This window comes from Pelmatolapia mariae, linkage group LG1, assembly GCF_036321145.2.
Source record: "Pelmatolapia mariae isolate MD_Pm_ZW linkage group LG1, Pm_UMD_F_2, whole genome shotgun sequence".
NCBI classification, from domain to species: Eukaryota; Metazoa; Chordata; class Actinopteri; order Cichliformes; family Cichlidae; genus Pelmatolapia; species Pelmatolapia mariae.
Window position 1 is genome coordinate 4338024 of NC_086227.1, and position 22951 is coordinate 4360974.

The following is a 22951-nucleotide window of genomic DNA, read 5'->3' on the forward strand; positions in this document are numbered from 1 at the left end:
CCCCAACCAATATAACCCCCCAATAAAATTATGAATTATCTTGCATAAATAGGCTGTTGATTTTCTTTACTCATTTCAGGTACTACCAGCAAAATAGTTGCATGTTTAATCATCTGGGAATTTACCCAGATTTATTTATTTATTTAGACAGAGATCTTGACCATTTCAAACATAGATAAGCTATGCCCCCCTACTCCTCACCAAAACACCTCACCTACTGCTGATATTACACAGTCCAAATGTTACTTTTCTCTGGTGGGTCTGTGTTGGGTTCAGCTAAATTCAAACCACAATCCCAAACCACTGCAACTATGGGACACCTTTTGTTATTTCTGAAGCATGTAAGAATTCTACCAATCATGGTCTCTTTCTTCTTCCTTTCTCTTGCTAGTTTTCTTCCTATACTGAAGCTTTTCTTCACCGATCTCCTGAAATATCACTTCAGTTTAGAGAAAGATAAAGACATGATAGATTTGTTCAGTTTACCTCCGCTGAGAATCTCAATAGAGTGGACAGTAGCTGAAGTTGTGAGAAGGACCTTCCTGCCATAACTGATCGTCACACGGTGGTCTTCACTGTGTCCCGGCATCCATGGTTGCAGTCCTGGCTCCTTATCTGGGCATACTGAATGACACAGAAAAAAACACAGTTAACTTTGATCAGCTCATCAGTCTTGGAATGAGATCAACATGTGCACATTTTACTCATGAAAAGATTTCAGAACATTTGGTTCAGCATAATTTTTACATCCATGTTTAGGGACAAATATTGTACACTGTTATATACTGAATGTTTTTCAGTTACATTTTATAGACATCAAAAAATACAAACGTTTAAAACATACAGATGGCCAACAAAGCAAAGGAAAATGAAATATAGAGTTTCTTAGTACATCTTCAGTGCTCCCTAACATTGATTGTCCTTCTCCTTCTTTGGTGAAGCCCAGACTGACTTCCCTGCAGCAGAAAGAAGTGATGATGCTAGTCACAGCTGTCAGAACAAATATTGTTGTGCCCTCACATATGTGGATCACAGACTTTCATTGATTACAGATAAATATCAAATCTGAGAACTTTGTTGATTGCACCTTGTTTTTTTTATCCAACTCTGAAGCTGTGGGATCATTTCACAGAAGGACTGCAAAGCTGGTGATCTTTAACCGCTTTTTCACTGTTGGTCACTAAAAGCAGATTATTTCATGCAAAAATTATTACAAACTACACTACATTACCACATTTCTTTCTTGCATTTTGACACTTATCCTGGTTTAAGTTTTCTAAGAGGACCGCAAGTATTATCAGGTCATAAGGTTTTTCTGTTTTGTGCGACCGCATCTCCTCTTCATCCTCCTGTCTATGACTCACTACTCTATGTTGGTGCTTAAATGAAGGATGTCTCAGCTCCTAAAATTCACCAAGTGAAAGTGAAGTGAAAGGAAAGATGGGGCTGCAGGTGGAGCTCCAACTGTAAATGCACAAGTGTATCTTTTAGGTGTTTTTACCTTCAGTGGACGCAAGAGGCATGGCACACATATGGACTTTACAACACATGGTAAGAGAAGGACTTTAAACAGCTGATCCTTTTCATTTATGTTTTTTAAGTTATTTAAGATGATCAGATTTTCTGCCCATCACTGTTTCAGTGTTCAAAAATAAATTCTTGTTCATAAGAAATATGTGTCTGTCATATTTCACAATGCTTTTCTTAATTAAATTTGTCTGTCCATGTGATAACACCCATTGGAAGACAAAAAAGAATGAAAAGGTTCTATACTAAAAGAGCCAAGCTAGGACAAGTTCTTAAAAATGCGATCAAACAGGACACCACTGTAATTTAACAAATGCAATTTAATTTAATTTTACGTAAGTGGATTAAGAGACAGCCCCAGGTCAGTGCCTCAGTCTTACAGCCCTTGCACATTTTTATTGGCCTGCAAAAAAACTTTTATATTTATATTTTTAAATATGAATGCAGTTATTATTATTGTATTTGTTACACTTTAAATCTGAAAAATGAAGACTTTCAATATGGTTTGGTACACCCCATGTCTCCTTTAGACTCCCCCATGGTTGCTGCAGATATTACTACGATTTAAAGAGGGACAGCTGCTGTCAGCCTTCAGTGAGCTGCCTATGTTAAACATTGTGTCAGACAAAGTTAACAGTTCATCTGCATATTTATAGCTCAGTGGTGGCCCCATGATCGGGAGGTCAGGGGTTCGAATCCACTGAATGGCTACCCTGAGGTACCACTGAGGAAGGTACCGTCCCTACACACTGCTCCCTGGGCGCCCAATGGCTGCCCACTGCATCACTGAATGAATGAGTTAAATGCAGAGAGGAATTTCCCCACGGGGATCAATAAAGTATACATTATTATTATTTTAACGTAATGTCTGTAGCTTTAGATTTTCCATGTATAAAACAAACAGTGGTAGATGGAGAAGCTACAAAGTTCAAAGGACTCCTGCTAGCATTTTCCCAGTAGGTTTTAATGGTGATTACAGGAACCAATGATTTTGGATGCTAGAAAAAAAGGTTTTCTTTCACTCAACCTGAGTTCACCCTCTCAGTAACGGCTACACCTCTTTGCTCTTCACTGTTTGAGACTCTGTGTTAAACTATGACATCATCTTTAATTCAGTTCAAGTCAGTTTTATTTATACAGCCCCAAATCAAAACAGTCACCTCAAGGCACTTTATATTGTAAGGTAGACCTTACTATGAGTCTACTTTACAATATAAGATAGACTTATATGGCCTTCTTCCTCTGGTTTGCTAACCATCACCAGTTTGCTGTCTTTATCTGGAAGTGCCACAGGTAATTCTATGGTACTTCACATAGTCTTGGTAATCGCCACCAGAGGGTCCAGGTTTCTACCTTTGCCATGATCCTATCTGTCAGGTGAGCTGCTCTCGCACTCAATGCACCTTCAGCATCGTCTATTAGAAGATGTGAATGCAGCATTACGGAAAATCCCTACTGTGACCATCGCTGCAACCAACCAGCTGATCTACACTACCAATCCCAAGGAGATGCTCTGTCCCGACTGCTGTTCTGCATAGGCCTGAACCCCCTCTGAGAGATCATTGACAAAATTGGCTACAGATACTGACCACGGAATGGAGCAATCATCAGCCACCTCCTTTACATGGGTGACATCAAGCGAATGAGACATCGATTCAATGATCTACACTAGGATCTACAGCAATGGCTTTAGAATGTCATTCAGACTGGAGAAGTGTAGTCAGATGGCAACAAAGGGAGGGAAAGTAGTCAGAAGAAGTAGGAGATAGAAGCCACTGACATCAAGACAAGGAAGCTCCTTACCATACCTCCTTACCATAGGGTTTCACCCTAAATCCAGCATCCTGAGACCGTATGCTAAACGACAGGAAGGAAGCTGAGGACTAGTGAATGTCAGAACCACCATCCAGTATGAGACAACGAATATCCACAAATACATCAGGAAGATGGCCATAACTGAGCGCATGCTTAGTGAACACCACAGGCAGCAAAAAGAAAGAAAGAAGGGGAGGAAGGAGAAGAACCATCATGGAAGGACAGGTCCCTGCACAGTATGTACCACAGGCAGATAAAAGACGTGGCTGACATCCAGAAATCCTACCAGTGGCTGGACAAAGCTAGACTGAAGGACAGAACACATAGGCACTAATCATGGCAAGCAGGAACCGGCACAACATACAGGAATATCTGTGCTGAGCATGGTCTGGAAGTCCTGAGGCCAAAATGGGACATCCCCCATAGGGTGCGATCTTAGCTTGAGAATGACCAAGCTAAGGTCCTGTGGGACTTCAAGATACAAACAGACAAACTGGTGATGGCTAACAACCAGCAACATGGTAGTCGTGGAAAGGCATAGGAAGATGGCTGTAATGACAGATATAGCTATACTGAGTGATAGTATCATCAGGAAAAAGGAACATGAGAAGATCAAGAAGTACAAGCTGAGGTGAGCTTGAGGAGATGTGCAGGTTGAATGCAACAGTGGCTCCAGCTGATCCAAGGACCAACATCCAAGATTTCTGTCCAGAAGAGCGCAGTCCTAAGAACACCAGATGCAGCACAGGACCCTCAAACTCACAGGCAGCCACATTGTTTGTCAGATAGTCATAAATATGAGGTAAAGCCAAGCAGAAATCAATCGGGTACATCTTCCAATTTCTCAACAAGCCTGTCTTTTAAAGTGGCCTCTAATTATAAGCATTAAAAAAATCCAGACAAGATAGTTGAAAAATCTTACCTGCTGTGGAGTTATTATGGAGTAAATTATTCATAGCCATGAAAATAATCTTTTGTAACAGGCTGCAAACCCAGCGACATTGCTGGAAATATAAATATTAACATTACTCATGTTTTATTACACAGCCACACGGGATTGATGTTAGAGTAACAATAATCTGTTACAAGTTAGGTCTGTGTGGCCTCCTACACATTTCATCCAAGCAGCTCCCTCTTCTAAAGACGCTCAGACACTGAGTGTCCAGTAATGCGAATTCTTCTGAAGTACATCCTGTTGTGTACTATATGGGAGAAGGCCACTTTGGCATTAGCGTCCTCTACTACATGATATCTCATTGTCATTCACATTCTGAATCATTAAAGTCCATCTCCCACATATTTTTCAGGTCATATTGGTTATAAAACCGACTGCAAACAGCAATACTGGCAGTTGAATCCAGCTGCATTAAATGGTGAACCAGGAAATAAGACTAAAATCATTCTTCATCAGTCATTCTTTGCCTGCCCATTAATTCATAGAAGAAAAAACAACAACTAAAAAAAAAATTCCGATTACTTTCAGTTATGCTCACGTATCATGATGTCACCAAATTCCTCAGAGTTCGAGCCGCTCATTGATATGCAGCACCATTACTAAGCCTCTAATAAAAAGTAGATCTGCATCAGATTGGGGAGCTCTTATGGTTGTGATGAGAAAGATTTTCTCCGTTTGCAGTCTGACTAAAGCTGCATTAAAAAAGAGCCATGGAGAAAGATGCAGATACGTGTGTTAAGTTTAAAGTGGAAGAACTTTTGTAATGCTTTAGGCACACACACACAATGTAGGGCCAGGATCGGTTGTGGCCTTGCTTGGCACAATGCCTTAGAGATAAAGAGTTCTACTTTCCCGTACAAAATCCAGGTAAACACAAGCCTGTAGTGTGTGTGTGTGTGTGCGTGTGTGTGTGTGTGTATTGGTACATGTTTAGACGTCTTTGTGAGGACAGCATGCCACTATACTTGTGGAGATCAACTGTCCATTATGGGGACAAAACGCCCGTCTCATTGAGTTTGAAGACATTTTTGAGGCTCAAAATGTCATTTTAATGTCAGGTTTAGGGTTTAGGCTAAGGGTCAGGGTTAGGCATTCTTTTCTGATGGTTAGGGTAAGCGGCTGGGGAAAGCATTATGTCAATTAGATGTCCTCACTAAGATATGAAAACGAGTGTGTGAGAGAGAGAGATTGAATGTCTTTTCTTTCTGTCCACAGGCATGTACGCAGAGTGTATGCGCATGCATATGATTATGTCATACATGTGCATGCACTGTATTTTACTATGTGTGAGGAAGGGGTTTGTGGAAATCTTTGGTTATTGAATTCAGCATCCCTAAATCATCCAATTTTGCTGCTCAGTTCAGTCAAGCCAAACAACAGCTCTCCTCTCACACTGCCTCTCTGCCAGAGTTCCTTCTCTCCCATTCTGGGAAATCAATCTGATGAAAAACATTAGCATCCATCAAACCTCTTTAGCTGTAGTTGATAATAGTATTCTTGCAGGTGAACATCATAGATCACAGTACTTTCTGCTGATTGATTTCACTACAGCCAGCACTTGTTATTTTATCTATGTTCTGCACATCTGTTATTTTTTCTTTAAGCATGTATTTACATCCATTAGTATGCCAAAGAGGGACGATGTCTGATGAAATGTATGTTTTAGAAATGCTATTGTGTAGCTCACTTATATTACCACATTACACAAAATGTTCATATTACCTGTCAGTGCCACAGAAAAAATGTCATTTCAAAGTCAATTAAGAACGTCATGATGATGAAGGAAGAAATTCTCTGGTTGCTTTTAGAGAAGGGGATGGGTCAGCTGATAAAATGTTCCTACGTTGACCCTGAAGAGTGGGGAAAACACTGCACAGAACAGTGCGGGCATCAGTGTCAATATCCTTTATACTGATTAAGTCAGAACTATAAATAGCATGAAATGAAAGAGCTGGGGTGGAGACGAGGTATAGCGAGTCCATGCTGACTGAAGCAGCTTCAATAGCATCCCCGAAATGGAATTTGTCAGTAGGTTATCACTCAGACAAGCTGATATGTCCAGATTACCGGTTGATTTCTGGCCTACCACAAATATGCTCAATTGTTATGAAAATAAAAAGAGAAATTAGGTTAAACCTGTTATTTCAAGAATTTAATATTTTTTCTGTTGATGTATTTCATTTGGGCACCGGAGAACTGCTGTAGTCCAATACATCTTTCTGGTTGTTACAGTCACAGATTTTTGAACTTAAATTGAAAGATTTTTCTTTAAATGAAAACAGCATGCAATTTCCAAATCCAGCTCAAAGAGAGCAACATTAGTATTCTGTCTGCGGCAGAGCGGCTGGTCTTCTTTCCACCTTGTCAGTCTATGTGTGCATGCAGGGAGGTGTTCATGGCAATATGTGGTCCTGGGGACATTAGCCCACAGACCACTATGTAAGATCCACTGTAGTCAAAAAGCCAAAAGGCAGGGAAGATTCAACAACAAAGCAGAAAAAGCATGAAAGCAGGAACTGGGATGGAAATGGGTTGCAGAGTCAGCACTAACACTATATTCTAACTCATTTCATAATAGTTTTCATGTCTGCTTCAACATGAAAACTTTTGTGACTGTGACATCTCAGACTCGGTTAGCATGTTAAAGTTTATGACAGTGCAATTAGACTGAACAAATATGGCTTGGTTAGAAAAGTTGTCAAGTGATAAAAACCTCTTTTTTAAAAAAAAAAAAGAACATGGCAGCACAGCTTAGGTTATATCTGAATATACCAAAAGACTTCTGAAACAAGCAGCTCGTTCAATGAAATTTGTGTGAAAACATTCTTACCCTATACAAAAAACACATGCTTATGCAAATTTACCATAAGTTTCATGAAACGTGCACTTACCACTGTGGGTATGTTAAGTACATACACACACACTCAGACACAGAGTAAATTGGCTTTACTTACTTGCGTGGATGGTCGGGAGCAGCAGAGCTGCCAGGAACACGACGCACGTCTTCATCTCTCTCAGCCTGTCGCTGACCAACTTTGCACCTGAGGCTTTCAAAGGCTGCGGCAGACCTCCCGGTGGGCTTCAGAGGTGGTTTCAGAGTACCAAGTGCCAAGTTCACAGAGGGAGGCCACCAAAAGCACCTACAATATCACATTGAAATGCAAAGGGATCAGTCAGACATGTACAAATAGACAAAGATTGAATGAACAAACCTGTAATGGAACATCACACGCTATCCACATTTCAGGATAGCTTTGTCATGCACTTTATTTAGCATTTCAGAACATTTGATTTTTTTTTTTACTATGTCTTGCAGGGTTATGTAACTTCATATAGCTCTGTTAACGATATACTGGATAGTTTCGTAAAGTAGAAATAAATCACATTCACTTTTACTGCTATTTTTCCTTTAGTTTTCATAATTGACTGCATCAGCCACTGTCTCACACTATGCTATAGTGCTACTTTAAATCCAGCTCTCTTTGATCAGTGCATTTCCATTGTTGCCCAACTCAACACTAGACGCTTTGTGCTCATTCACTTGCTCATTTTTACAAACACGCCGATTTCTTTGGTAGAAAAGGTTCTACACTGTGAATAAAAAATACTGTTCGTTTTCTTAGGAAATGTTTGGACAGACACAGACAGCACAAGTAAACTGTGGGAGAATCTGCCATTTTGCCATCAAATTTACCGTGGCATTCCCAGGTGTTCTAAAAGTGGTACCAACATCCACATTCTCCCCATCCATAAAGAAGCCAAGCTGGAAGCAGTGACTGAGGTTGTTACTGACCATAGCTGCGGCACAGGGATACAACCACATCCTAAAAATATGCTGCAACATTTTGCATTTTCAGTTACTTATTTAATATCTGCGCAATGTTCACTGCAGATTAATTAATGGAAAGTGTGTTCTGTTTTTGAAAAAAAAGTCACTTAATGACAAAACACGCAGTATCCTGATGCTGGCTTTGATTAGATTTAATTAGTTCATGCTGCCATGTGGGAAACGCAGCAAGATACTGTGAGCATAAAAGAGTGCTATAATAATTAATCATCATTTATTTTATCTTATAATTAGCTTGCTGTTTGTCTATGGGTGACACAGTTAGTGTGACTTTCTCAGTGCAGTCAGCTATGGTACACTGGCCGACTTACCATGAGCTCTGAATCACTGTTCACAACAATGCTAACTTAATGAACTATAGACTCAGTCTGTTTGCTAGACTTTATCCTGTTAATGCTACTTCTTTGCTTCCCCTTTTTTCAAATATACTTTATCAGTGTCCAGTATGAATGAAAGATTGTGAAAATGCTCTGCCATTCGTCTTAGCTGTATTCATGTGTGCGCTCACAGCAAACATTTCTCCCAGGTTTTCTCCCCTGCGTATTAGTGTAATATGTTTATCTTGTCTGGCAGCAAATTAATTACTGATGAGGCGGTTGCAACAAAAGGAAAATGAAAGATTGTTTTTCTTTCTTGCGAGGAGCCCATTTAAGCAAATATGATGTCATAGTTGAACAACAAAATTTCCATGTGGAAATCACTGTGTTTATTTAGTCTGGCCTCTAATCTTGCTGTGGATACAAGTGGCAGAAATTAGCTTTTTCCGAAGGGTGGCTGGCCTTTTCTTTAGAGATAAGGTACCAGTACTGATTTTCAAGTATAAGGGTAATGTGCAGAACTGCATCAACTACAAAAGGATACAACTGAGGAGCCCTACTGTTATGCTATGGGAAAGACTTGCTGAAGCTAGGTTAAGAAGAGAGGTGTTGATCTGTGAGCAGCGGTTCAGCTTCGTGCCAGAACAGATGCAATGTTTATTTTGGGAAATACATTTGCTGTCAGTTTGTCTAACCTACGGGACTGTTTCGTTTCCTAGTGACATCACTGCACAGTTTTATTTTAGAAATGAAAGTCTTGTCTCCATATTAACCGAATCGTCTCAAAATCTTTTGTTGCAAATGTAAGTCATATGTAACTCAAATCTAAGTTTTCACTTGTTGAAAAGATAAGCATGGAAAAATCACATCAGAATGTTTTTTTATTCCACTAAAAAGACAGCACTACCTGCCGAACAATCTGAATGCACAAACGATTCTTCTATTTGCAGCTGAGGATATAGTATATTTTGGAAACATTATCATCAGCAGTGCAATACCACACAAGAACAACAATAATAATAATAATATCATAAGTAAGAACAGATGTGTTATAGCATCATAAATTGTGCAAGTTGTCAAATCCAATGCAATGCATTGTAGTAAAGTCGCTTGGTGGATAAGGGGATTTGTGGAAGTAAATCAAAACCAGTTGTTTAAAATAATGATTTAGTGCATAAGTGAGACCCTGTATGTGCAGCAGTTTTTAAACTGCATTTATTATTGTGACTATGCAATCTAAATACTCCTCGAGGAGCTGGACTGATGCACACTTACGACGGTGTAGAAGTTCATATAAATGAGCTTGCAGAGCTGTTCAGATTACCCTTTAGTTTGTGTTCTTGTTGATGCATTGAGTGTGAGTGCCTCATGAGTGAGTTCACATGCTGTCTTCTCTAAAGACTAAAAGGCTCCTGACTTGGCAGTGAAAACAGGTTCAGTTCATGAGTTTCTGTTTCCCTAACCTAGAAAAAGCTAGATAACAACAGAGATAGTACTCTAGAATCAAACGGGGGGTCTGAAAAAGCTGCAGTACCATGATAAGACAAAAAAACAAGTAAATCCCATGGACTCTCATGTTAATATGCATGTTTACAGCCTAGGTCAAAAACAGTTTCAACTTCCCATGGGAGCTGATTTTTCTCATAACTCATCCCTCTGGATACCAGTAAGGCTTAAAGTTAGGGCCACGATCACTTAGATTGGGGTTACTTAGCAAATCCCCATCTCATTCAAATTTTGTAACTTCTGGTTTTAAAGAACCAATACGGTAACTGCCAAATGGTTAGTGAGGATTGAAAATGTGGAGAACAGAACCTGATGGGTGGGTGAAATAGAAAGAGGTATGTAAATCAATCTTCTACATTCAGTCCATGCTTTAACTTAAGCCTTACAAGCTACTCTTCTAAGTACAGGACATGCTACTTGATTCAAATTGATTATGAGGTGTGGAATCTTACAGAAGTTATTATCAGTCATTTAAACCTAACGGTATTCTCACAAAAATATCAAATAGAACCAATTAAAAGTCAGCCCAATGGTAAGGCCAAAATGAACAGCTGTGGTCTGTATGGATAAGAGACTTTCAAATACAATAGAGCTGCCTTTGTATTACCAAGCCCAAGAGATGAAAAACTGAAAACTGTGATTTAAATTTCTACCTCCACTTTATCAAAATGAAAACCTTATGACAGTAAGCGGTTAGTAACCACTGACAAAAGTGAACTTGGATGGAAAGGTACAGCATTTTTGCCAGCTTACAAGTAATGTATGTTGTATTTGTATGCATCTTATAGCAAACAATATTGTACACAACACACTATACACTATTGTCATTTATACCCAAGGGTCTACAAAGAACAACTTAGAACAGTGTTCTGGCACTTTCATTTAATTAATAATTACCGTATTTTCTGCACTATAAGGCGCACTTAAAATCGACAGTGTGCCTCATAATCCGGTATGAATTCTGGTTGTGCTTAGTGACCTCGAACCAATTTTATGTGGCACACGGCGCTCAAAAATTTGTCAAAAAATGTTTTGTTACCACTAAATTTAGCTACGAAGCCCCACCGCTTGATGGATTGTCGGAGCATTACGGCTACTGTAGTCAGGAGCCTCACGGAGTAATCTGGGTCCAAAACTCCCTCAGCTTCAGGTCCCAAAGTCAAACAAACACTGCGGCATCACTGAGAGTTAAAAACAGTCTAAATTCTTTCATCTTTAATAAAATGATCAGCGTTGCTGCTTTACCAGGTGTAACAATCAAGTAACATCCAGGCATCCATGAAAATAGAATTTATTCAATTTAACAGAGTTAGAAGTTAGCAGGAAGTTAGCTCGCTAGTTTCCACCTAAACATGATATAGCATGTTCTGACTGAGAGATTTCTGAAAAAATTAAAACGTACAGCTCTGCTATCACTTCCAACATAAATGAAGACAGAAAACTAAACGGCAGTGACGTTTGTAGGGTTACTGAAGTTGGGCTAGCTGGTATATAATGATCTGCTACGTGATCGCTAGCGACACAGCTATGTTAGCATAACATAAACACAGTGAAGCTGGAGGATGAACGCTAACTTTTTTCCACTCGATGAAAGTTAACCTGAGGGTTCCTGATGGTTAGGGACAAATGCAATCGCATGGCAGGATGCTGTAAATGGACCAAACTTCAGTCAGGAGAACAGCTGAGATAATCCATCCACAATACGAGGTTAGTCATTAATATACTGCAACAACATGGGAATAGAGCAGCTGCCAGAGAATTCAACATTAATGAATCAATGGTACGGAAGTGGAGGAAGCAAGAAGAATGAGTTGAGTAAAGTTTGACTTATCTGACTGTTTAGTTTTGCTTAATGCGCCTTATAATCCGGTGCGCCTCATGGTCCGAAAAATACAGTAAATCTGACAGAAAGACTTATTAACAATACTGTAGAGAGTAAATTTTTCATGTAACTGCTGCTGCTTCCACTTGAGACCTTAAAGTTACTTGCTCAGGAACAATGTTCCCTCTAATTTTTCATGTGTCTGAGCAAACACACAAACTCCCTGAGCGGTCCCGTACCGTAAACACTGAGTTGTATTATGAGTATGAGTCTGTGGTCTGGGAGAGAGTCCCGTAACTCTCTGTCTGCAAAATACAGTATATAATGACCAATGTTGGCAATTAATTATATAGTTACTTCTTCAAAAAAGGTAACTGAGTTTTGCAAACATCAAAGCTTTTTGCAGCTGTTTACCTAAAAATGCAGCCAAGGCGGTTTTTTAAATAAACATTTCAAACTATTTACAGAACAATCAGGTGTTCTGCATCAAATCTGATGCCACACAAATTATTTGTGCCACTCCAAAAAATAATTTGTGTCCACTATGAGATAAAGGAGAACAACAGCCTGATACCTGCAGGCCTGACAACAGGAGATGTATCACTCCTGTAACACCTGTAACATTCAGCAGTCGCCTCTTTGTCCTGACACACACAACAAAACTATTGACTACATTACACACTAACTACACAAGACAACACACTAACTTTAGACTCCAAAAACGCTAAACGTCGCAAATCTCTCACATTTCAAAACACCACTGTAACTCCTAAAACTTCCCCCTTCCTAAACAACTAAATGCCATGTTGCCATATCATTTTTTGATTGGTCGACATGGTACATTTTTCCACCAATAGGAAAGGTTGGGGGTTTTTTGGTTTTGTTTTTGCTCACAGGCGGAGAGTGCCAAACGTTTTCCGTCAATTGTTCCGTCTGTCCTGCTCACATCTCCAATGGTTGTACACGTTGTCATTAACATGGCTTCACTCCACATCAGCCACGCCGCTTTGCTAGCTAAAACACCGGTGTCGGCACATAAGGATGCTGTCATGGCCTGTCAACGACGTTGATTAGCTGCGTATATACGAATGTGAATCGCATCATTGGCTGGAGCAGTCTGTCACTGGTCACTTACTGACTCACACTGCAGAACAGAATTGTTAACGTATTTATTTTAATTTCAATTCAGGTTAGATTTTTTTTGTGCACAAAGCAGATTTTCTGTGCGCGGAGACCGTGCCAGTGCGTGATTGCGCAGGCGCACAGCTTAGAGGGACCACTGCTCAAGAATAAGGAAATAATGTTATACCCCATTTCCCTTGTACCTGCAACACACCCTTCATCCCTACTCACCCCTATTATGTGTTCATGGACAGTTGACAAGGGACTGCAGGGGAAGAGGGTTTGGTAATGAGATAAAGTTTTGTGTTTTTAGCACAGGAATGGAAAAAGACCATGGCAGTAAATGATCTGACCGTGCTAATATATAATAATAAAAATAAATAAATAATAAATAATTGTTTCTCCTGTTCTCAGAGCAGCTTTAGTGACATTATTAACCCTTTCATGCATGAATTATGACAACCTCAATCTGGATTTTTTTCTCAAGTATTTTTATTCATCTTTAGACATTAAAAAAAGATTTTTGAACTTCATTTTTTAAACATGTACTTTTCAAAGAGTGTTTTACATGCCCACTTATACATGTCCACTGGCTGACAAGTGGGTGGCAGGGTATGGAGTGACACATCAGTGCCCAGTGTAGTGGTTTATGTACAAGTACACCATCAACACTGACACAAATACAAGAAAACAGCTTTTGAATAGCTGTCCACTGTAGTGACCACTATGTGTGAAAGGGATAAAGCATATTGTGGAGAATTGTGACATACAGCTAAGTGGAAAAGCTATTTGCTATTGCGCTGCTCAGCTTTTAGCAAGGTTAGTAATTACACTTGACCTCCTATTCAGTTGACATCCATATTCTAGCTGAGCAAAACTTGTTTTAAAAGAATAAAGGCTCAAGTGGAAATGGATTCACATCATGATACCACTTGTAGAACAAAAAGAAAAGAAAACAGGAAACGAAAGGCAGCAACATGGAGGTGACGAAAATGAAGGTGGTTTTAAATCCAGTGGTATTGTTTCTCCAGGGGTGGCTCCTGCTGTTGTATTCCTCTCCAAACAGCAGTCAGCCTTTGCAAAAGCCTTATTATTGCACAGCTTTGTGCTGGCTGAGAGAAAGTGACTCACACACTCATCACTTACAGCCTTTTGTGCTGAAGACATGAACATAAAGGAGGAAAGCCACAAGGGAAAAGAGCATGTCATTAAACAGTGTATTGAAAGAATAGAAAATGTGCCGTGATGCTGGAGAGTTTTTAAGCAAACAAATATTTTCCATGCAACCTCTCTCCATTGCTGTCTGATAAGGAAGACAGACGGGTAGTTATATAACTTCAGAATATTAACAAAACGTTGTTAATCATGTGCTCATCAAAGGAGAGTCAAATAAGGGCAAAAAGATGCATCACAACAGGGATCAGTGGCAGATAATTATTAAATCTGAAGAACAGGAGCAGGATCCATAATTCTTTTCAACCAGCCACACTTGGCAGGCATTGTGAAGCATATCTGGTTTAGTTATTTAGGAGTTGTTTTAAACCAATTTTTAAATTACAATAAATGTAGCATCACCAACTTTTTAAAATAAAGAAAAAGAAAAGAAAAATCTTAAAAATATATCAACTTTGTCCCGTATATCTACCACCATCTTTATTTTTGTGGAATTCTCCAATAGATTACAATTCAGGATTCTCTGAGTGCCACGTCTCTGGTTGTCCTGCAGGGTTTGATCACACTGTGTGTGTGAGGAAATTCCAAACTTGAAAAAACAGAAAGAGACTCCTCTCTGTGAAGGTTCTCAGTCATCCAGGTCAGAAAGAGGAGTTTTGCAAACACAGATCACAGATGTTTTCACATGAACCTGTGGCTGGCCTGGATATGTACACAGAGTTATGTGGAAATGAGGCATTTGAGTCGTCTCCTAAGGTGAAGAAAAATAACTAAAAAAATAAAACTTGACAGTTATGAGTCAGGCAATAGAACAAAAATTAGGAAGACATATAGGTGTCCAACATTTTTAAAGCCTTGCCTATCTAGGCAAGCCTATCTAATATGTTTTTACAGATTTCAATTGTCTGATGCACATTCAGTAATGTATGCTAGGCCTGAATGCTGGGAACGTTTTCAAAATTCCATGAAAAATATATGTAAACCTTTTTCATTTTTAGTGTTTTTTTATTTTTCCTTATAGCATCACAAGTTATTACCATCACGGGGACAACGAGAAATACCCACAAATCTATCACATTGTAACCATAAAATCATGCATCCTGCTCAGAGTGATGTCAAGCTTAAACAACAGCACGGCCGCTCTCCTTTCCTCTTCTCAAATTGTGAGGATACATTTGTTCACAAGAATGAGTAACCATGGTTACAGGGAGACGCTCTGTCACTCTGCAATTCTTATGATTCCTTATAAACAATCTGTGGTTTTTATTTCCATGCATGACAAATTGGCCAAAGAACAGCAGGAGACAGATGCTGTCCAGTGTAGCAGGTGATTTATTTATCATCATTGTGACTAAAATTATTTATAAAAATAAAGAAAAGCTTAATAACTCCAAAGTTAACTTGGTACAAATAAACACAACTGAACTTAAACCAACCAAAATGACTGTCACATGCACTCAGCTATACTAACCTGGTCCTCCTCTCTCAAACACCTGAGTTCTTCTGCTTCAATACTCTACCCAAAGCTACCCAACCACAATGTTCTCCTATGGAATATTCCATTCAATGGGTGTTACTAAACATTACAATCATAATCAAACACTTATGATGCTACTCTTTACCAGCAATAAAACACAATTCAAAGGTATAGCCATTACAATTTACAACAATACATATAACTCTCAAGCAAACAAACCCCTAAAACTGATTTTAGGAGTTTGTTTGCTTGAGATCATCATCCCTCCTCTTCACCCGGTCCCTTCCTGTGACATCAGCACTAGACAGGAAGCTATAAATACAGGAAGTGAGGCAGCACTTCCTCCCTTTGCTCCTGGAACACAGCTAAGTAAGGTGAGCTCAAACACAGTAAACTGGACAAACTAACAGTTGAAATAAATAAAATGTGAACTTAACAAACTTGTCCAAGTTAATTTAAACCAAGATGTTATATTAGGTAATCTGTAAAAGTGCAAAACATAAACAAACCTGGGATAGTAAATGTTTGCGTTACTACAGAATAAGGATTAGGTATGGTAAATCAAAACAACAATCTTAACTAAGAATAGCAAGCCTGGGCGAATGATGTTGTCACGCATTTTGTCGCAATGCAAATTCAAGAAAGTATGTACCTGATTGTTGACACACAGTGAACAAATTATACTGTGTTTATATGGTGTATATGTGGGCTACTGGAACAAGAAGGCACATGTGGGAAGAGATGAAAACAGGGCGCTGTTGGAATGCTACTACGCAAGTAACCCCAGCAGACGGGGTTACACGAATAGGATGAGGAACTATGGAATCATCGATACCCAGCATCCAGATTGTTGGCAAAACAACTAGTAGTTCAGCGTTCCATCATTTCATTATTTAATGTGGCCTACCACTTTTTGGCTAAATTGCTGCTCTTACCAATCACTTCCACTTTGTTACAATACCACTAAAGGTTGAAAAATAGTTGAATGTGAAATATTTAGTAGGAAAGAAAGTTAATGACTAGACTTGTTGCACAGGTGCCATCCTATCATGGTACCACGCTGGGAGTCATCCATTTTTTCACTAATATGTGTAAAAGCAGTCTGCATGCCTAGGTGCATGACTTTATACACCAGTGACTGTGGAAGTAATTGGTGCAGCTGAATTCACTGACCTGGATGGGTGATTGAATACTTTTGGTAATATAGTGTAAAAATGCATTTCCTGGAGTGAAAATCTAAAAGGAAATGTTAGCTTTTTTCCGCCTATTTTTTCATATAAGAAACCAAGTCTGGTTACTGTAAACTGCAGACATTAACATATTTGTGGGGACGAATGGATCATATTTTGCTTAGGGCACATGGAGAGCCTAACTCGGTGCTAAAAATATGTATATCATTAGCAACATCCTGAGGTCTGCAGTGACAATGGGTAATATGATTCACTCAGCAGTCAGCCAGTTTTGATAGCAGACCTGCCTCAACACACATTCTAACAGACATGAGGGGGTGGAGCAGGTATGGATGCGTGTGTGTGTGTGAGTGAGTTCAGACTGAATTCGTTTGCAGGAAAATAAGTCGCATATTAAGTGTTCAGTGCAAACAAACACGCACACAGGAATCCTTAACTTCAGGACCTTACACTGACTGACAGTAATTTCCTGTCACCACAAACCAATCATCACTAAATACTAAAAGGTCTAGACATTAAAATTTAATGAAGAATTTGTTATTTCCCCATATAAGGAACACCCATGCCTACAATGTGATCTGTGCAAGCAGATGTTGGTCTTCACAACACAAGTAATATGATAAATATGAGGATTCAATATGAAATTCTGTATACATTTACCCATGAGCCAATGTTGCATGGCGTTATGTGAAGTAGTATTAATTAATACATATTCAGTGCTATAGAATAATGTGCAATCAGTACTTGAACTTATACATTTCTTGTTAGCGTAAGCATTGTGTAGCAGGGTGTGGTTTGCTGCTCAGCTGCAGGGGAAGGGTGGAGCAGTGGGTTCAGCAGAGGACAGACACTGGCTGCTTTACAGTAATCTTGAATGGAAGGGACTGATTTATAATAGAGAAAAGCCAGGGGGAGATGACTTTAATGAATTTAGGAGGGATAATGTCCACTGGGCAGGATTAAGTGTGCATGTATGAGACTGTCAAAAAGCTTTGAGGAAATTAGTTTGAACTTGGACAACAGAACTGGGTGAGAGACTTGTTGAAGAAGCACAGACTTGAACTGTGACCTGATGCTGTTTATCTTTCCAGTGAAGAAATCAGAAATGTTTTTGCAGTAATTAGAGGACATGGGAGGGAAAACAGATTGATGAGGATTAGGGAGTCTGCTGATGGTTTCAAACGGGAACCTTGGGTTATGTTTGTTATCGTAAAGCAAACTAGCAACATATGATGTTCCCACAGTTGACAACTCAGCTCATCTTTTCAGATTGGGTTGGCTGTTCCTCTCAATACATGAGAGGAGCACAGAAAGGAATTGGCAAGAATACCAGAGGCGCAAAACACCAGCTACTGGTAGACAGAGCAGTCAGCCAAGACTGCAAGACCAGGCTGACCAACCTGCACTGCCTGGACTGATTACAAGAAGGCCCATGACTTGATGCCCCACACATGGATCCTGGAATGCCTAGACCTAGACCAAGATCAACATAACCCTAAACACCCTTATTTAATCTTTAATCTTTAGGCATTTGCCATTACTTCTCAGTGATTTCATAAGAGCCAAAGGGCTGTGGTCATTGAGTGACTTTGGGTTTTTTTTGTCAACTGCACAATAATGGACTTTTTCCAAATACAAGGAACCCTGTTGTGACAACATGACCAGCACCCACGTGACAAAAAAGAAAATATTATATCTGCTAACTCATAAGCACAAGGATTTGCCCTCCAATAACATCAGGGCCAGACCTCTGACAAGTTTCAACATCTTATCCTTGGTAACCTGCACACAATTTTTAAAAAAGCCCGTAGACGAAACAAACTGTTTGTGACTAAAACCATGGATTTTAAAACAATTGTAAAAGAAATTCTGTAAATTAGAAAGTTCAAATTCTGACTTCAAATTGCGAGAAATGCAATCTTTCTCCAATCTTTCTCCAATTATGGGTGTCACACTGCCAGCTGTGGTTTACCAGTACTGAGCATTATTTAATAATAATAATAATAATAATAATGGATTGCATTTATATAGCGCTTTTCGAGACCCTCAAAGCGCTTTACAATTCCACTATTCATTCACTCTCACATTCACACACTTTTCAACAAAGACTTACTTACTTGTTCAGACAATTCCTTACTACGTGGAGTGCAGATACAAAGCTGAGAGACCTCTGGTGCTCACAAGTAGTTTTATATTAATATTTATTCTTTACTGGAAATAAGATGAGCAATCACTTTGTTTGGCAGTGAGAGGCTAACTGACTTCTGTTGCACAGGGCATAATTCTAATCATTTCTGTCTGTATACTTTGGAGTCTGTATTTTCAGCCTGGTACAGTGAAGTGGTGTATACTGCCAGGCATTCTACGCACCTGTGCAGGTTTTGCTTTTCTTACCATGAAACCCTTGGCCTTCTTCGTGCTTTTTGTGTTTACATCTGCATGTCTTATTGCATTATCCATCATTTCCCTGTTTTATTTTGAAAAGTCAGAAACAGCAACATGAGAAACAAAGATTTTACTTCCCTTGAAAACATTCATGAGTGCTCGAAAATCAATTCCAGCTCTCATTAATATTTCTTCTCGTTTCTGAAACCTCCACTATGTTTAGCTCTGCCTCCCTACTTTCAGTTACTCTGGCTGTCCTAATTAGATTAGGTTTAGTTTCTGCGCCACCTCCGACCAGAGCATTGTGTTTCATTCTAAACTGAAAACATTACTTAATGCTGACAGCAGTCTAATATAACAGGACTTTTGACTGACTGAGAAATGGCTTCAATGCGAGCAGACTGGCAGGTGCAGTTATCAGTCCTGGCTGGCATAGCATGTGGCCAGCAGGTCATTGCTGATGCGATAAATAAATATATAAGACATTTGTTTTAATCACTTTTTGCCATTAAGGAGAAAGTCTCTCACTTCATGAGAGGGGAAGTGAGAGACCACTAATGGAGTTCCTACTCATGGTTTCAAAAAAAGACGTCGTGCACCAAGACAGGCAGTCATACAGATATACAAGTGGTCCACGACTTTGTTCACCATGACAAAGTTCCCAAAGAGCAGACTACAGCAACCAATCAATAGCCTCAAGCAGTGATACATTCACACATAAAAAAAGTTTTAACATTGGCCATATTCAGCACCACTATAGTCAAAAGAAGATTATTTCCATCTCCAGTAATTTATATGGTAGTACAGTGGTACAGTGGTCCCTTGTTTATCGCGGGAGTTACGTTCTAAAAATAACTCGCGATAGGTGAAATCAGTGAAGTAGCCAACTTTATTTTTGTTTTATGTTTTAAGGCTGTAAAACCCCTCACTACACACATTATACACTTTTCTCATACAGGTATGGACATTTTCACACTTTTCTCTCATGTTTAAACACTTTCACAGTTCAAACCTTCGTAGAAAAAGAAGTCCAGTATTATAGAATGAAACCAAAGATCAAACCCTGTTTTCAGGTCCAGAACATGGGAATAGAGCAGCTGTGAGAGAATTCAACATAACAGTACAGAAGTGGAGAAAGCAAGAAGAATGAGTTGAGTGAAGTTTGACTTATTGTTTGGTTTTCGATTATGGTCTGAAAAATACGGTAGCTTCTACCTTCCTTTAGCATGTCCAGAAGTCCAACTTTTTGTGCGATGGTTAGCATCTTCCTCTGCCTTTTGGGTGCTACCGCAGCTGCCTTTGACGGTGCAAAACGTTTCGTCGACATTGTTGTGTTTGTTGAGGAGAAAACTTATAAACATACAGTACAGCACTTCAGAGTCACACTGCTAGTGATCCAAGATTTATGTAAATTTGACAAGTTGAACGCATTCTGTACGGGACAGCCAATCACTACGCAGAACACAATGTGCTGTTTAGGGGGGGAAAAAGCATGCAAAATTGCACAAAAAGATATCTGCGAAACAGCAAGGCCGCGAAAGGTGAACCGCGTTATAGCGAGGGACCACCTTTTAGCGATCTCCCGGGCGTTCTATAACATGTGAATACATGAAAAGATGCAAGTTGTGAAAACGGTACCAAGAAATCAGCACACAATAGAGAATAAAAGGTACATTGATTAAATCAGGTATAGCATGAAAAGGGGTTGCAAAATGGCTTACAGATGCACAACAACTGAGAGCAGGCTAAAGCTGGTGAAATACTTCCGATATGAAACCTTCTACTTGACTGAGATTGACTTTGTGGCCTGCTTTGCCTGGACAAAGTACATGTAGCCAACAGAGCAGTGCATTGCTAACAGCTATTACCACCAGTAGCATCAGATATCACCAAATCACCAACTACTGAAAATCTTCCCCATCTGTGGCACTGAACCCCAAGCACATCCTAAATCACCACAAGTACGAAATCATAAAACTATCATAAAGCAGAGCTGTATCAGCTCCAGGAAGTCATAACAAATATACATTTAGATTCTCTTTGAATCAAAATGAAAAGATTACACCAGAAAATAGTCACACAAGTTCAGTGCTGACAGGACAGAATCTATGGCAGATGTTGCTATAATTCAGCATGTTCTCTCAGCACATGTCATTATCCAAACTGCTGAGCATCCTGCCCTGCCCTCTGTCACAATGATTTCTCTCTGCTGGAATGACAAATTCCCATTTCAATGACCTGGAAACCACCAGAATTTGCCTTCACTGCACATCCGTATTCATCCTGCTATAATATAAATGTCCCCCAAATCCTCTCTGGGTCTATTTGCTTCAATTCACCATGCTTTATTGGAATGAAATTAAACACCCTCAAACTAAGTTGGACAAATCGAATAGTCCATCTTTAAACAAAGCACTGACAGTAAAAACCACCAAACATACCATATCTATCAAGATTAACTTACAGCTAACATATGTTTTATTTAGAAACAAAGATTGTGTCACGGTGTCTATGATATAACTCGATTTTTATTTGCAGAACATATGCTCATCAGTGCAAACACTTATATCAGTGCTGCTTTACCCCGACGTAAATCGATGCAAACCAAAAACAGATCTGACATTTAAAGTCAGCAAAGCAAACCAGACTATAACTCAAACCATACACACTGCAGGGCTCTCCACCTCAGGGAAACCTGGATATTGTTGAGTCTTGTTCCTGAGCATAGTGCCCTCGTTAGACACTGTCGTGGGAGCTGATTTTCTTGGGATAGGTGCCTACAGGGTTGTCTCTTTCAGAGTGTAATTTTTGGTTATCGTGGTTCCTTGGTTGACGACCCAGTCTTTTTAGTTTTGTGGGTTTATGAAGTGATATGGTATTCTAGTTCTGTAGGGTTTCATCGCTGAGTATGGTATTATTTATTTCTGAGTTTGTTAACCATGTTTTTAGTTCAGTTCCTTGGTTGTTAGATCTCTGTCTCCATGTGTCTGTCATTCTCTCTGTGTTCTTTCTCAGTTGCTGTATGTGTTCCCACTCTTGTCGTGATAATCCATGTGTAGTCCTGCTCCATGTTATTCTGTTTCCCCTTTTGTCTCCAGTCTGTCACATCTCCATGTCTGTTTATCCCCAGTCCCCAGAGTCAATTTCACGTGTCTTTGTCTGAGTCTCAGAATGGGTGTGTAACTTCCTGATCTCGTGAGCATCATGTTTAGTTTTGCTTCTCCTGTGTCATAAGTTTGATTATGTCCTTTCTACCCTCATTCCCTCTTGTGTATATATCGTCTGGTTCGCCCATTGTTCTTGGTCACATCCCCGTCTTACATTTCCTCCTGTTTAGCAAATTCTTTATCTTCCTAGTTCAAGTTCTTATTTTTAAATCTTACTGTATTTTGAGTTCAGTCCTGTATCTCAGTCCTTCAACTCTGCCTGGCACACACACAGCGTAATATGACACTGGTTAATATGACGATAACAAAGCTTTCTTTTAAGCTGACAGAAAGCTACAAGACTATCCCATCAATTACCTAAATGGGTATCTTAACCTGATTTATGTAAGACTGTGGGTGGGTGTAGCTCAGAGGGCAAAGCGACTCATCTACAAATGAGAAGGTTTGGGCTGCATCTGTCCAGGGCTTGTGAGTGAAGGCCCAGCCACAAGCTCCGTCCTGAGGCCTGGTTCCAGTGTGGAGCACCAGTAACCCTGGGAGATGCTGGGCAAACTGGTCCTTTGATCATTTATTCTTTCACTGTTTTCACATTTATAATTATATTTTTACCGTATGTTTCAGACCATAAGGCGCACCGGATTATAAACA

General features: G+C 39.5%; 1 protein-coding gene across 2 annotated transcripts in view; it reads right to left on the reverse strand.

The window, feature by feature from the left end:
* cemip (cell migration inducing hyaluronidase 1) overlaps positions 1–22951 on the reverse strand; it is a 143363-nt gene that overhangs the window by 80047 nt on the left and 40365 nt on the right. For both annotated transcript variants that reach the window (XM_063470434.1, XM_063470439.1), the window contains exons 2-3: positions 7252–7437; positions 487–624 (exon numbers count right to left, since the gene is read on the reverse strand). In XM_063470434.1, coding sequence (XP_063326504.1) covers positions 487–624; positions 7252–7306 — 193 coding nt within the window. In that variant the 5' untranslated portion in view covers positions 7307–7437. The remainder of the gene's footprint in view (positions 1–486; positions 625–7251; positions 7438–22951) is intronic.